This window comes from Melospiza georgiana, chromosome 16 (assembly GCF_028018845.1).
Source record: "Melospiza georgiana isolate bMelGeo1 chromosome 16, bMelGeo1.pri, whole genome shotgun sequence".
NCBI lineage: Eukaryota > Metazoa > Chordata > Aves > Passeriformes > Passerellidae > Melospiza > Melospiza georgiana.
In genome coordinates this window covers 16125316-16140784 of record NC_080445.1, presented here as the reverse complement: position 1 = coordinate 16140784, position 15469 = coordinate 16125316, and the positions used below count along the sequence as shown (strand labels likewise).

At 46.9% G+C, this 15469-nt stretch overlaps 1 protein-coding gene across 4 annotated transcripts in view; it reads right to left on the bottom strand.

Annotated features, from left to right (window-relative positions):
- Positions 1-453: 453 nt before the first annotated feature.
- TBC1D24 (TBC1 domain family member 24) overlaps positions 454-15469 on the bottom strand; it is a 38675-nt gene continuing 23659 nt past the window's right edge. For all 4 annotated transcript variants that reach the window (XM_058035691.1, XM_058035690.1, XM_058035693.1 and 1 more), the window contains 5 exons: positions 15000-15158; positions 13995-14058; positions 10059-10154; positions 7358-7592; positions 454-4429 (listed from right to left, as the gene is read on the bottom strand). In XM_058035691.1, the coding sequence (XP_057891674.1) occupies positions 4275-4429; positions 7358-7592; positions 10059-10154; positions 13995-14058; positions 15000-15158 (709 nt within the window). In that variant the 3' untranslated portion in view covers positions 454-4274. The remainder of the gene's footprint in view (positions 4430-7357; positions 7593-10058; positions 10155-13994; positions 14059-14999; positions 15159-15469) is intronic.

Below are 15469 nucleotides of genomic sequence, written 5' to 3'. Positions count from 1 at the left end.
TGGGACTATTTCTGAGGGGAAATACACAAATCCCTTTGGCCTGACAGCAGTTTGTTTAAACCCCCAAATTTCGTGGAATTCCACTTTTTTCATTTACATCCTTGGTCACTGTATGGTCTGATTGCAACTTACAGGTGCTGGTGGCCAGAGGACACCCCTAACCTCCATTTTAAACCTAGGCTGGGCTGGAGCAAACCATGCTCTCTGGCCCTGCAAAGGGAAGAAGGCTCATGTCAGAACTGGCTATCTAGAGACTTCAGAGTCAGTCTGACACCTGATCTCAGGGGAAGTCTTGTGAGATCTGAAATGATCAGGAACCATGTCACCACCTCACCACAGTGAAAGCTCTGTCAGAGAACACACATTCCAGGTTTCTCTCGGTTTCAGGGTGCCTTTTGCTATGAGCCCTACAGGAAGGAAAAGACAAGAATAAAGGACAAAGCCAGCAGACTCCACAGTCAAATACCTTTAATACCCAAGATTCTGCACAGTGACAAAAATACCATTGACATAGGGCATGATTCCAATATAGGGTAGAAAACCAACTCGGCAGCACATCACCACTCATCTGAAGAGAACATCACCCCAAATAGTACACACACATTCATTCTGACTCTGAATAGTCTGAAATCCATGACAGAGAGCTGCAGAACAGCCAGGTGCCCACACCTCAGCTGTACCCAACAGCCTGACTCAGTGCCACTGGCAGGAACCCAGCTCTTGCAGTGCCACAGCTGTGGGTCAGCTCCTGACTGCGGCATCAGTGTCCCCATGGGCACAGGAGATGATGCTCCACAAAAAATGAGGATGGATTTCCAAGGGCAAAGGTACACCATTTCAATACACACACATGAAGAGCAGTTCATGGATCTGCACGTCACCCCTCTGTGGCTCACCACAGATCTCTATTGGCATGGTTTAACTCTTCAAAGAACAGTACTGACCCTCACTCCATTTTGACTTCAGATATGTCATCAAAGAGGAAAGGAGAATTTTTCCCTTCCCTTGGCTGATTTGTCTCTATTAACAGGAGGTTGATTAACATGCTGCATCAGAAAAAGGAGTGTGGCAAAGTGCAGGAGCTGCAGGAAAGACATCTCAGGTGCAGTGAAGTCTGTCCAGCCTGGCTGCAGCTGGATCCAGTTCCCATGGTCTGCAAACACTTTGGTTGCCATTTACAGTGAAGTCAGGTTTCTGATGTCAGGAGTTTCTAATGTTTTCTGCCTTCAAGGAATATGACAAAGCAAAAAGCAGCTTTTCAGGAAAGCACAGATGCTCTCACAGAACTGTGGCAACCCTAGCTTGCAGCTCCCAGCCCAAGCCCATCCCGTAACTCTGGCACTCTTGCTGCTGCCAGCAGGATCACAAACAGGGATTACAGCCTACTTCAACAGGTGTGCAGAGCTGCTAGTAACACCTGACTAAAGCACTTCATGGCTGGAGTACTTGAGATAACTCCACTTTCTGATAAGGGGTCCATCGTAGCCATTGTCTTCAAAACCAGCCTGTGGCCTCCATCTCAAGAGTTTTGCATGAAACAAAGGGTTTGAACTTAGATATACAGTTAGTCAGCAACAACTTAACTAAACAGACAGGAAAAATGCCTCTCTGCTACTGGAAAGATAACCAAGTCAAAACGCTGCTCTTCTAAGGTGTCTCACAACCACACCAGCAATGATGGATGAGGACTTGCACATGACAAAGAATATCCATTTTTACTGAACACAAGGATTGTGTGAAGTTGCTGCAGCACTGTAGAACTGCTCTCCCTGGACTATTGCTGCTTCTTGCTCATCCAGGCTATTCCAGTTCAAAGCACACAGATCAGTCCCACATGGTGGCTGTGGTAGGGCAGTACTTCACCAAGCCAAACCAGTCCCAGGCCTGCTCCTTGGATCCTCACACTGGTATCTTATGATGAGTTTCTGAGGAACCAGCAGTTATTTCAGATTCTAAACACTCAAATCTTGGTGCTCTGTGCACCAAGAACAGAGCAGGGAAAGAACATGTTTTGGAATGTTTCTCAGATATGGCTTAAGACAAGGTTTTGACATAGCTGCACCCAGCAGGGATGGGAGCGAGGAAATCCCATCACACTGCCAGATGCAGCCAAGTTTTTGCAGATAAAATTTATTCATTTGGAGTAGAACATTACACTCCCACAAATCCTACCAACACACAGCTCCAGGGAATTTCTGACAACAAGCTGGAAATTATTACTATTGTGTTTTTGAGTTGCTTTTTGTTCCCAAGGGCACCTCCTCAGACAAGCACAAAACAGGAGATGCAAACCAAACTGAAATCCCACCTACACTAAGTAGAATCTGTACTTTCTGAGTGATTTCTTTTGTCTGAGGAAGCTTGTGAGATACCTGCAAGGGCAAAGAGACATGGGTGGCTTGGAAAAATAGAAGGCAGCATCAGCCAGTGTTTGCAAAAAGCCAGATATGACTGAGTTCTTCCACATCAAAACATAACAGTATAACTGAATTACCTCTTGCAGTTCAATCAAGCCTATGGTAAACCTGTGGAAAGACAACTGGGCAGAACTCACTGTGTGGGAAGGAGAAAGGGAGGCCCAATGCTGACCCTCAGGCAGGGTGAGAGAATCCAATTGCAAATACAAATGGTTCAAAAGACATCTTAAACTGTTCTGCACATAGGCTAATTTTTCAAAGAGTTACTTTGACAAAAATTCAAAATGGCATCTTAAAAAGCAAATCTTATTTTTGCCAAGTTTATTCACATACTCTGCAAGAGGCAACTCTTTCCCAAGCCATGAGGCACTGTCATGGCTGGCAAGCTGGACAAGCCAGCATGACCAAAAACTCACCTCAGACCTCTGAATATGAATGTGACCTTGTCCAACCTAGTTTTTAACATTATTAAATTTTTTCTTTTAATGAACTTCAAGCTTAAATAGCAATAACATTAAGTAAAAATCCCACTCTACAGCAATTTTTTAGATTGAACTGTTTAGAAAATCAGCAATTTCTCTTTCCCTTCATTTTCCCTGTTGTGATAAATCTTACTAGTGAGTTACTCACTGAAGCTCTGAGCATCCTGTTGTATACTGTGGACTACTCACCGATGTTTATGTATTTGTGCTTCATGTGGGAGAATTTCCACAACAGATAGTGCAATTTTTGGATAAAGACTCTAGGGAATTGTCTCCAGACACAGGGCATGCCTGCAGAGAATGCAGGAATGCTCAAGAATGAGCAAAGCCTCTTTTCATCACCCAAACCCTACCAGAATATACAGGAAGAAAACTGTTAGCTTCTCAGGAGGGATCTCATCACTGGGAAGACATCTGGAGAAACAGTGTGGCCTCTAGTTCTCCTGAGGAATCCATTCACTCCCAGATTTGCCTCCTGCCTTCCTTTCTTTCCTTGAGGGGACAGGATTAAGTTCCCACTATCACCAGGTCTAATTCCCCAAACACACAGAAATATCAGCACAGTCATTTTCAGATTTAAAGCTTCATTTCAGTTCCCAGGAAAGATGAGGAAATGAACATTTCTGGGCACTGCAGATACTCTCTGGCTTTCAGCTGCCTGACACAGGGAGTCACTCAGAAGTCATCATACTGATATGGAATAGGAATGTAAACAAAATCAAGACTTGGACATATCACTGTCCAGTCTGGATGCCTTTCTCTGAGGCAGACTGCTCTAACATATGCAACTGGAACATGTCAAAGGTTTTGGTACAAGAAGATCAGCAATCATGGTTCTGGTGTGAATGAAGAGCTTCATAACTTAATGGTACTGATTTGTCTATACAACATCTGCTCATAGGAGGGAAGCACTTTTATGAACTACTCTTCTATGTCAGATCTGAGGTCACCAGTGCTCCCTGTGAGGAGACATTTGATATTCCCGGCTCAGGCCAGCTACTGGTGCCAGTGGCTCAGAGCTCTGCAGCACAGCTCAGCCAGGGCTGTGCCTCTGAGCAACTGTGGACTCAAACCTATCCCATGATTAGGGCCTGTATCTATCTAGCATGGCTCTGAATTCATCACATTTTCATTTTTACCAACAGTCCCTGAATACAGATCTCTAGAGGTAAAGAGACAAACACTTAACCAGATACATTACTTCACCTTGACCTGTCTTAAATAAAGTAAGAGTAAACAATTAGGCCTGCATCCAAGTGCACCACTTAGGAATGACTCACAGCACTGAGCCCAGCAGAAAGGATGTTCTAACTTAGCTCCTGTATCAGAATTTCCCTTGGACAACTGAAAAACTAGCTGATTAATGATAGTCACATCAACCATTCATGGTGTCCCTGAAGCCCCACACTTCCAGGATGGAGATCTGGAAGCTTTCAGAACACAGTGGCTGGTTATTGAAAGTGTTGCAGTGGCTGGTTCTCCCGTGGTTCAGATCTGCATCAAGGTACAGAGCCTGGCCATCACCACCTCCTGGGAAGAGACAAAGACAGGGTAAGGATATCTCCACATTTCTTGGCATGGGAAACAGCTGTACAGATATTTTAGTGCTTTTCCCATGGGGAATAACTGGAAGCCCTCAGTAATGTCTGCTTGCTGTCTTCAGATGTAACAGTATAGGATCAGATGTATAGGCTTTTAATGATAATACCAGAACTGAATGATTTCTTTCAATGGTGATAAAGAAAAGTAATGCAACTCAGCAAGAAGAAAAGTTACCTGCATTTGAGATTTGTACTTCAGTGCTGGAGGATATCAGAAGCTACAACTTCAAATTTTTCTCCATTAAAGGAAAACCAAATAATTCTGTTAGTAGTCAAAAATCAAAGCTGGGAGAACAACAAGATCAGTAAGTAACAGCACTGGCTTGGTCTTCAAAATAATTATAAACCATGTACGTGTTAAAAGCATTTTGGTTATCTGTGGGTCTATGTCAAGGTTCACAGAGCTTTCAGTCAGAAAACAGAGAAGTGAAATAAAGTTAGACAGAAATATGTTAGGAGAACAAAAAGGAAGATTCCCTATTGCTTATTGGGCAACCATCAAAGAACAGTTACTAAAGCCATCTGAAGAATCAAAAGGGTGGGAATTCTGGTCCACAGCTGGAGCTGTGTCCAACACTCACTTCCATGTATCTGCTACCCAAGCCTGTATAGTGTAGTGTAGTATACAGTAAATATAAGTGACTCCCTTACCTAAAGCTGGTAGAAAGAGCTGGTGGGACACATCACACTCCACACCTCCCTGAAAGGAGGGTGGAACATGATGGGGGTTGGGCTCTGCTCCCAAGGACCAAGTGACAGGACAAGAGGAAAATGCCTCAACCACCAGGGATTTTTTAGGTAGGATATTGGGAAAATTTCTGCACTGAAAGGGTGGTCAGGCACTTAAACAGGCTACCCAGGGCAGTGGTGGAGTCACCATCCCTGGAAATGTTCAAAAGCCATGTAGATGTGGCACTTGGGGATATGGGTTAGTGGTGGCCTTGGCAGTGCTGGGGAAATGGCTGGACTTGATGGTCTTAGAGGGCTTTTCCAACTGTCGTGGCTTGACCAGAAATGGGACATCTGGGATATGTTGTTTTTGCTGTAGTCACCAATGGGTGGTCGGATTTTAAGATGAGCACCTGGTTTGACCAGTGGGGTATTGTATCCGCCTCTTGAGACTACAAACCCAAGGAGTTAAAAGCAGGGCTCTTGTCCTTCAGAGCCCTCTTGGGATTTCCAGCGTGAAGGAGTTGGGTCTCTCTCCCCCGGCCCAGTTGCTGCTGGGCTGGGGGAGGGGAAAGCCACGTGGCCCATCATCTAAGGTAGGCCGGACCCGGTGGAAGGGTGGAGGGGGCACCAAGCGACCTGTTTACACCCCCCACTTTTTGGAGACGGAGAGAATGCAGCCTGTGCTGTTACCTTGAAACTTGATATCATGTGCCGGCAGCACGGCTGGGAGGAGAAGGGGGGGGGCTGTGAGCAGCCCAGCTGCCTGGGAGAGCTTTTAACCCTTGTGGATAGTGAGAACTTCACAGAACATTACCTTTCCTAGGAAAGGGATAAGAGTGGAGGATGAAGGAAGAAACAGGCCAGTAAGGGGGTCTGGCAGAGAGAAAGAGAGATGTTTAAGGAATGGAGGAAGATGGAGTGGCAATTTTGCTGGACTCTTTTGTTGTATATCCATGGACTGTTTCCTGGTGATACAGAGGCTGCATTGCAGGGGGAAGCGGAGGCTTGGAGCCAAGAGAGTTTGGTGTTGAGACCTCTCAGCCCCAGGGGGTGTAGAAGAAATGGGGGGGACAAAGGTCCCAGAGATGAGAGTGTGCTCTGCTTGGAACGAGACGAGGCATCCTTAAAAAGGCCCACCCTGAAAGCAGGCCTCTGCCCCATCCCATGCCTGGTGGTGAGAGCACCTTGGCATGGAAAGGAGATGTCACAAGATAGCAGGACTCCGGGCAGCGCTAATGTGACAAGAAGTCCGTGGCACAAGGAAGGACTCCGTCTACTCTTCATGAGCTGAAGGTTTGATTTTCTAAAGGGTGGTGCCAGACCGAGTGTGGATAATTTTGGGAAATGAATTGTACTGGGGATCTGGAGGAGGACGGGGAAGTGTTTCTGTGTAGTTTTCATTCTCCTTGTGTTTTCTTTTTTTTTTGTGTGTGTAGTTTAGTAATTGTGTGTGTAGTTTAGTTAATAAACTTTTCTTTATGTTTAAGTTGGAGCCTGCTTTGCTCATTTCCTGGTCACATCTCACAGCAGACCTCAGGGAGGAGGTATACTCATGGGGGCTCTGGCTTTGCCAGGCCCAAACCATAACACCAACCTAAACAATTCCATGATTGTATGATTAGAGCACATGCTGCCAAGTGGGAAACCAGCCAACACTTGACATTACAGAGGAAATTATAGGCTAGTTGCTCTCCTAACAAGTGTCAAGTAAAGACTTTTGGGAAAATGACAACTATGATTTTAGATCTGTTCCTTGTAAATCCCATTTAAGTGACAACCTTACTAAGCAGATTTTTGCCAAAGTCAGCAGCACCACAGATCCAATAAAGTTCCTGGAGAATTAACATGTTTTATAGCTTACTCTGTGTTTCAAAAACCTTGATGAAAAAGTAAGGTCCTTTTTGAGAACTACTTCTCATTGTGAATTAGGCAGTATGAAGTAATGGCTATACTTAAAGCCACGAGTTACTCTCTTCTCTAAAATGCTTGTATGCAGTTTTTACCACAGAAAATTTTGGTTTAGAAATGATGTCAGGTTTTGGGCAATTTTATCTCTACCTGTGGTGATACTGAAATAGATAAAGGGGTCAGGCACCATGTTTACAGGGTACATGTTTACCATCTATCTAAGGTGGACAGGAAGAGATGGGGTAGGATCTGCGCTCGAATTCTCACACGGACTCACCTACAATGATGCACTCACTGCTGCCAGCCATGAACATGGAGGCTGTTTTGGAAGGCAAGTTGAAGTGCCTGGCTGCTAAGAAGGGAGAAAGGCGATCTGAAGGATCTGAGGGAATGCTGCTGGAGGAAAGGGTGGTAGAAGCTGGCTGGGCATGGTTTTCTGTCTCTGATCCAGTCGAGGCTAGTTCTGGGTGTTTTATGATCACCCACTCGTAGCGTTCCACTTCTGGCTGCAGCTGCAGAGAGGCAGAAAAGGGCAGAGCTGACATTAGTGCACGCACACTACACAGAGTTCTGCTCAGAAAAGAACATTCCAGCACCTCAGTCTCCACCTGCACAGTCAGCAGTAAAGCTTGGCTCAATCTTTCTTTTAGGCCAGATGTTATCCTTGATTCCTTTGCTTTTTAGGTGGTTGAAGAAATGATGCAATAACTCCCGGGTTACCTTAGTACATCTCTCTTCTCTAGATCATCTTTCTCTACAGCTGCATAAAAGGAGGGTGGAGTCCGTTGGGGTAAGGCTCTGCTCCCAGTTAACAAGAGACAGACAAGAGGAAATGGCTGCAAGTTGTGCCTGGGAAGGTTTAAATATTGTGAAAATTTCTGCACTGAAATGGTTGTCAGGCACAGGCACAGGCTGCCCAGGGGTAGAGTGACTATCTGTGTCGGTTTTGCACACCCTGGTTCTTGATAGTGGGGAGGCCACAGAGGTGGCTTCTGTGAGAAGCTGCTGGAAGTTTCCACCATGCCCAGCAGAGCCAATCCCTGATGTCTCTGAAGATGGACATGCTGCTGGCCAAGGCTGGGCCAGTTAGAAATGGAGGTAACGCCTCTGTGATAACCAAGGAGGGGAAAGGAGGTGCTCCAGGTGCTGGAGCTGAGATTCCTCTGCAGGCAGTGGTGAAGCAGATTGTCACCCTGCAGCCTGTGGGGGTCCATGGGGATGCAGATCCACCCACAGCCTGTGGGGTCCATGGGGATGCAGATCCACCTGCAGCCTGTGGGGGTCCATGGGGATGCAGATCCACCTGCAGCCTGTGGGGGTCCATGGGGATGCAGATCCACCCACAGCCTGTGGGGTCCATGGGGATGCAGATCCACCCACACCCTGTGGGGGTCCATGGGGATGGAGATCCACCCACAGCCCGTGGGGATCCATGGGGATGGAGATCCACCCACACCCTGTGGGGGTCCATGGGGATGCAGAGATCCATCCACAGCCTGTGGGGTCCATGGGGATGCAGAGATCCACCCACAGCCTGTGGGGATCCATGGGGATGGAGATCCACCCACACCCTGTGGGGGTCCATGGGGATGCAGATCCATCCACAGCCTGTGGGGTCCATGGGGATGCAGAGATCCACCCACAGCCTGTGGGGATCCATGGGGATGGAGATCCACCCACACCCTGTGGGGGTCCATGGGGATGCAGATCCACCCACAGCCTGTGGGGATCCACGGGGGATGCAGAGATCCACCCACAGCCTGTGGGGTCCATGGGGATGCAGAGATCCACCCACAGCCTGTGGGGTCCATGGGGATGCAGATCCATGCACAGCCCATGGGGGTCCATGGGGATGCAGAGATCCACCTGCAGCCTGTGGGATCCAGGGGGATGCAGATCCACCCACAGCCTGTGGGGATCCAGGGGGATGCAGATCCACCCACAGCCCGTGGGGGTCCATGGGGATGCAGAGATCCATCCACAGCCCGTGGGGATCCACGGGGATGCAGATCCACCTGCAGCCTGTGTGGGAGGTGCCCAGGCCAGAGCAGGTGGGTACTGGTGGAGGCTGTGAGCCCCTTGCAGACCTGGTGGAGAGAGGGGGCCCTTGCTTCCAGGCTGGAGCAGCCTATCCTGGGAGGAGTGCACCCCGTGGAAGAGTGACCCACGCTGCAGCAGTTTGGGGACACTGTGTGTCTGTGGGAGGGGCTCATGTTGCAGCAGATTGCAGGGAGCTGCTGCTTGGAACCACAGAGACTGGAACCACACTGCAGAATTCATGGAGAACTGACTCATGTGGGAGGGACCCCACAGCATTGCAGGGCAAGGACCCCTCTCCCTGAGCAGTGGAAGAAAACCTGGGGTGATGAACTGACCAAACCCTCCAGGCCCTGTCTTGTTGCACTGTTGGCGGGAAGGAGGGAGGGGTTGGGGGAAAAGGTGTTTTTAAGGGCTTAATTTACTTCTAATTTTCCTGCTCTGATCTTGTTAATTATAATTTCACTCTATATCTCTAAGCTGAGCCTGTTTTGCTTTTGGAGCGTTTTTTTCCCCAGTCCTTAACTCATGAATCCTTTGTTAAATTTTCTCTCCTCTGCCCAGCTGTAGCAGGAGAGGGTGAGTGAGCAGATTTCATGGGTGCCTGGCATTTAGTCAGTGTCAAACCACAACACCATCCTTAGAAGTGTTCAAAAAATGTGTGGATGTGGCACTTGGGGACATAGTTTACTCATGAACATGATAGTATTTCTGGGTTGGCGATTGGACTTCATGATCCTAAAGGTCTTTTTCAATCTTGATGATTCTATGATCTTTTTAGAAAATGTTCTGTGCAAGGGGAGAAAAAGAGTCACCACAAAACTTAAAAGTAAAATTTTTCCTCCACATAATCCAGCCTCTTGAAGTGGAAGGGAGGTGACAGCTAACCAGTACAGTTGTTCTGTCTGGGTACTGGGCAGCAACAACGAAATTTTACTCACCCTAAACACAAAGCACTCGCCCGTTCCAAAGAAACTCAGCTTGTTCCCTCCTCGCCGGCGCTCGCTCCAGTCAGTGGACAGGTAAGCCCCACAGACCTGGCACAGACAGCACAGTCAGGCTTCCCATTGAAAAAAAAAGTGTGTTAAACCCACTGATACTGATATTTCAGAGAGCAAATGCAGGCTTTACTTCAGTTTGAGTTTCAGAGTTTCTACACCAGTGGATTAAAGCAGCACAAGCACTTATATCTAAAGACAGATTTAAGCTGCTTTAAAGCTGTTGGTTACCTCTAAATCCTAAGAGTGTCACAGATTATTTCATACCTCCGATGCCTTAAAAGAGAAATTTTCTAAACACAATTTTCTAACACAACCTCAGGTACCAAAATAAAGATCACTCCAGGCTTGTACAGCCTGACTCCTACTCACTCACTCTGGCAATCACAGCAGCAGAGCTGTCCAAAGTTACAGTATGAGCAGCTCTGCCTGAACACTTTTTAGTCAAACAGTGGTGGCTTGGTGGCTTTCTTACATTTCAAAGTATAGGTTAAAGCCAGCTCAGCTAAGCAAATGCTGAACTAGCTCAGATATTTAGAGCATCCACTCAAACCACATGGGGGCCTCTAGTCTCCAATAAAGGAGAAGCACCCTTTGAGGGCTGAGCTGGTCTCTGCAGTCTTGTGTTTGCACCAGAAGTTTTTGCTACCAGCAGCACACATCACTGGCATGTGCACACAGAGGAAACAATGAAGCTCCAAAAGTGGGATGAAGGCATCTGTGCTTACCCCCCTAGAAATCAGAAAAACAATTATGATTATACAGAATTGTTCTACGGTACATTTGCTGTTTGGCCTCCACAAGCATTACAAGCAGAGCTCCTAGGACAAAATTTCTGAAGATCAGATTTCTTTTATATAGATAAATCTGTATTTAGATTTAAATGTAAATTCAGATTTAGAATTAAATCTAAATGATCCAGAAGTCCATTTGATGTGATATGCCTGATGCATATGAGAGGCAGAAAATCAGAAGGCAAATTTCCCTCATTCTAAAAGTTAACCATAGACATACGAATAAAGGATGAACAACCCTTTGCAAAACCCCTCCAAATCCATAAGCATGAAAAAAAACCCCATTTTTTTCTCCTAGTTTTTGTTTGTTTGCTTGTTTGTTTTGGCTAATATATGGTTTTTTGAGGGGTAAGGAACAAACCATCCTATAAAAAAACAGAATCCCTTACAAAGCCAGACTTTTGACAGGTTCCAAAACAAGAAGCAAAAGAATTGTTCCCTCCTCTACCCTTCAGATACCAGGGGCATTCCATAAGCCACTTGCATTTCAACACAGGCCTGAAGGGACATAAACCACATGCAGAACTATGAAATGGCCTGGAGGGTGAGCATTGCGTAGATGTAAATAAGAGCAGAAATGGGCCTGTTCATGGACAGCCATCCTGCAGAGATACAGTAACTGCAGGTGAAGAGAAGGCAGAGGGGCTTAACACCTTCTTTGCCTCAGTCTTTAGTGGGGAGATGGCTTGTCCCCAGCTGTGCTCCTGGGCTGGTAGATGGGGTCAGGGAGCAGAATGGGCCCCCTGTTATCCAGGAGGAGGCAGTCAGAGAACTGCTGAGCTGCTTGGATGTTCATAAATCCCCGGGAGCAGATGGGATCCACCCCAGGGTGATGAGGGAGCTGGCAGATGAGCTTGCCAAGCTGCTCTCCATCATTTACCAACAGTCCTGGCTCACTGGTGAGGTTCCAGATGACTGGAAGCTGCCCAGTGTGATGCCCATTCACAACAAGGGTGGGAAGGAGGATTCTGGTAACTAGTACCTCAGTACCCAGTAAGGTAATGGAACAGTTTATACTAAGTGTCACCACACAGCACTTACAGGATGGGCAGGCTAGCAGAGCCAGCCAGCAGGGGTTTAGTAGGGGTAGGGCGTGTCTGACCAACCTGACCTCCTGTTATGACCAGGTGATCTGCCTGGTGCATGCAGGAAAGGCTGTGGATGTTGTATACCTGGACTCCAGCAAGGCCTTTGGCACTGTGTCCCACAGCACACTTCTGGAGAAGCTGCAGCCCAGGGCTGGGACAGGAGCACTCTGTGCTGGGCTCAGAACTGGCTGCATGGCAGGGCCAGAGTGGTGGTGAACGCTGCTGCATCCTGCTGGCAGCCAGGCACAGGGGTGTCCCTCAGGGCTCTGTGCTGGGGCCAGCCCTGTTCAGTATCTTTATTGATGACATGGATGAGGGGATTGAGATTTTAATTGGTAAATCTGCAGGCAACACTAAGCTGGGAGCGCGCGTCCATCTGTCGGAAGGTAGGAGGGCTCTGCAGGGAGACCTGAACAGAGCCCACAGGGACGGGCAGAGTCCAGTAGGATGAAGTTTAATCAGCCCAAGTGCCCAGTCCTGCATTTTGGCCACAACAATCCCCTGCAATGTTTTAGTCTGGGCACGGGGTGGCTGGACAGTGCCCAGTGGAAAGGGACCTGGGGGTCCTGGTTGGCAGCCGGCTGAACGTGAGCCAGCAGTGAGCCCTGGGGGCCAGGAAGGCCAACGGCTCCTGGTCTGGATCAGGAATGGATCATCCTGCACCAACAGCCTGTGGCAGGAATGCTGTGGCCAGCAGGAGCAGGGAGCTCATCCTTGCCCTGTACTCAGCACTGGGGAGGCCACAGCTCGAGCGCTGTGTCCAGCTCTGCGCCCTCAGTTTGGGAAGGACATTGAGACGCTTGGGCACATCCAGAGGGGGCAACGAGGCTGGAGAGGGGCTGGCAACACTGAAGGCCTCTGAGGAACCACTGAGGGAGCTGGGGGTGCTCAGCCTGGAGAAAAGGAGACTCAGGGGTGACCTTATCACTCTCTACAACTCCCTGAAAGGTGCCTGTGCTCAGCTGGGGTTGGTCTCTTTCACCAGGCAGCACTGACAGAACCAGAGCACACAGATTCAAATTGCACCAAGGGAAATGCAGGTTGGATATTAGGAAAAAGTTTTTTATGGAAAGAGTGAGAAAGTTCCGGAATGTTCTGCCCAGGGAGGTGGTGGAGTCACCATCCCTGGATGTGTTTAAAAAAAGCCTGGATGTGGCACTGGGTGCCAGGGTTTGGTTGAGGTGTTGGGGTTGGGTTGGACTCGATGATCTTTGAGGTCTTTTCCAACCCAGTAATTCTGTGTGATTCTATATAGACAGGAATAAAGCCCACAGTAATAAGCAGGAATAAAGGCTGCAGTAATAGCTTAATGTTATATAAAGAATATTTCAAAGTCATGTACAGTGGCACAGACAACAACACCATTACAGGAAGTTCGTGTGTGCCCTCCTGAGAAGGTTCTGGGAAGACTTCTTGGTTAGTTATTAATTTTTTAAACAACCATGTTGCTGTTTTCATATTATGCTGTCCAATATTGTCACACACAGGAGCAGAAAAAAGGGACATGTGCACTCCTCCTCAGGTTCTCAGAGCTTTCTTGGCTTATTTTTTTCCCAATCAAGAATGAGATGAACTAAGGCTTTTGTTTTCACATCATGTAGTCTAACATTATTCATACCATTTAAATTCTGCTACTTTCTTCCCTCATATCCTTGAGAAAATGAAAATGTCTTCTATGAATCATAACTTTAGCACAATTCCCACTCTGTCCCTCTGGTTCTGCATTTCAGTCTGTCCAAGAGCAAAATGAGCTACTTTAGTCCATCACCCCACACTACTTGCAAGAGAAAAAGCAGTTAACCAAGACCTGGTTTGCAAGGTCTGCCCAAGAACACATAGTTCTATAACCAACAAATAGAATAATTTAAAGCATGGATTCTTAACAAAACCAAGCCAAAGCTTGCTTATTCCTTTTATTATAAACAGCTGTGTGTTGCAGCACAGTATTACAGACTGCCCAAACACCAATTTAATCACTTGTCTTTTGCCTCACTCACCTCTTTCGCTGTTGTCTTGATGAGGAGCAGAGTTGGTTCATGTCCCTCGCTGTGGGAATAGAACCTGAAGTGCAGAGCACAACAAAGTGAGCACTCCACTGCCACCAACTGCAGCTCCTTTCCTCCTCAACGTCAGGCACTGCCTCCTTCTCCAACTGGTGCCATGGCAAAAAACCACCTGAAGACTGAGAATATTCCTGCAAATACTTTATACAGTCCATGTAAATAATATAGCTGAGTGTAAGCAAATACTATCAAGCAGTTGCTCTCTACTCAGTCCCCTGTACAGTTTATGTCTCTGAAGAATAACTAGAAGCTTACCTAGATGAACTGCAGCCTTTTACAGCATATTGAATTGAAACAGCCTAAAAGATTGTAAAAGCCTAGGACTGATGACCATGTTTGAAGGGCTTTAGGTCCTGAAGGAAATTAACTGAGATGCATTCTCTTTGCTTGCTTTTGCTCTTCCTCATAGGCATATAAGGCTGGGAGAGCAGGTCACTCCCTGCCTCAGTACCTGCGGATGTCAAAGTCATTATTAGGGGCTACAGGGTTATAGTGTTCCATACCAGGTGCAAGGACAACTCACATCTAGTTTATCTCACTTAGAAAACCCCCCAATCATTCATAGGTAATTTCCAGTTTCCAGTTCTCTTCTTCCTTGGATCAGTATGAATGTGGTTATCTATCAAAAGTGCCTGCAGAGCAGCCACTGACTTAAACCATTCAAACGTTAAGGAACCAGACTCAGACCTGCAGAATCTGTGAACTGATCCAAGTTTGACTTTTCCAATTGATCTTGAATAGTTTAAAATGTTATGGCATAGGAAATATCCCAGTCAAATGCCACAGGCAACAGGAATTTGTCACATTTATATTCCATCCTTAATGATATTCTTCAGATCAAATCCTGACTAAGAATGGGCTTTTTGTCAATCCAGCAAATACTTATCAGTTGCTCCTTTCTGCCCTACAGTAGAGAAGAGAGAAGAAGGTTTTCCTTACCTGCTCAGACTACAGCCATGTTCTAAGGTGGTGAAAAGCAGGAGGGGCTGGCAGAGTGCAAACCGCTCTGGGATCCATGACCAGATATCCCGCATCTCCTTCACACTGACAATTTCTGATTTGAAGTTCTCAGCATGAACTGCCAAGTGCACATTCTGCCTGAGAAATGCAACACAAAACACCGAGAAGCAATAATTTAACAAGTTTCAGATTACTGAACTGAAACATGAGAAGACAGCTGAATGCTAACAGACTCCAGTATATAAATTATTGGTCAAAGCTCCAGTCCACGGAGTTAGGTGGTCGTGACCTGGTGAAGGTAATAAACTTACTTCAATTTAACATAATCCTCAGAGGCAGAGATCTGGCTTGACTGTATTTTCTATTCCTCTGTATGGCAGCTGTGGCCTGCACCTTTACACACAGAGGACACAACACTGAGCCACTAAAAATTACCATGGCCTTATATT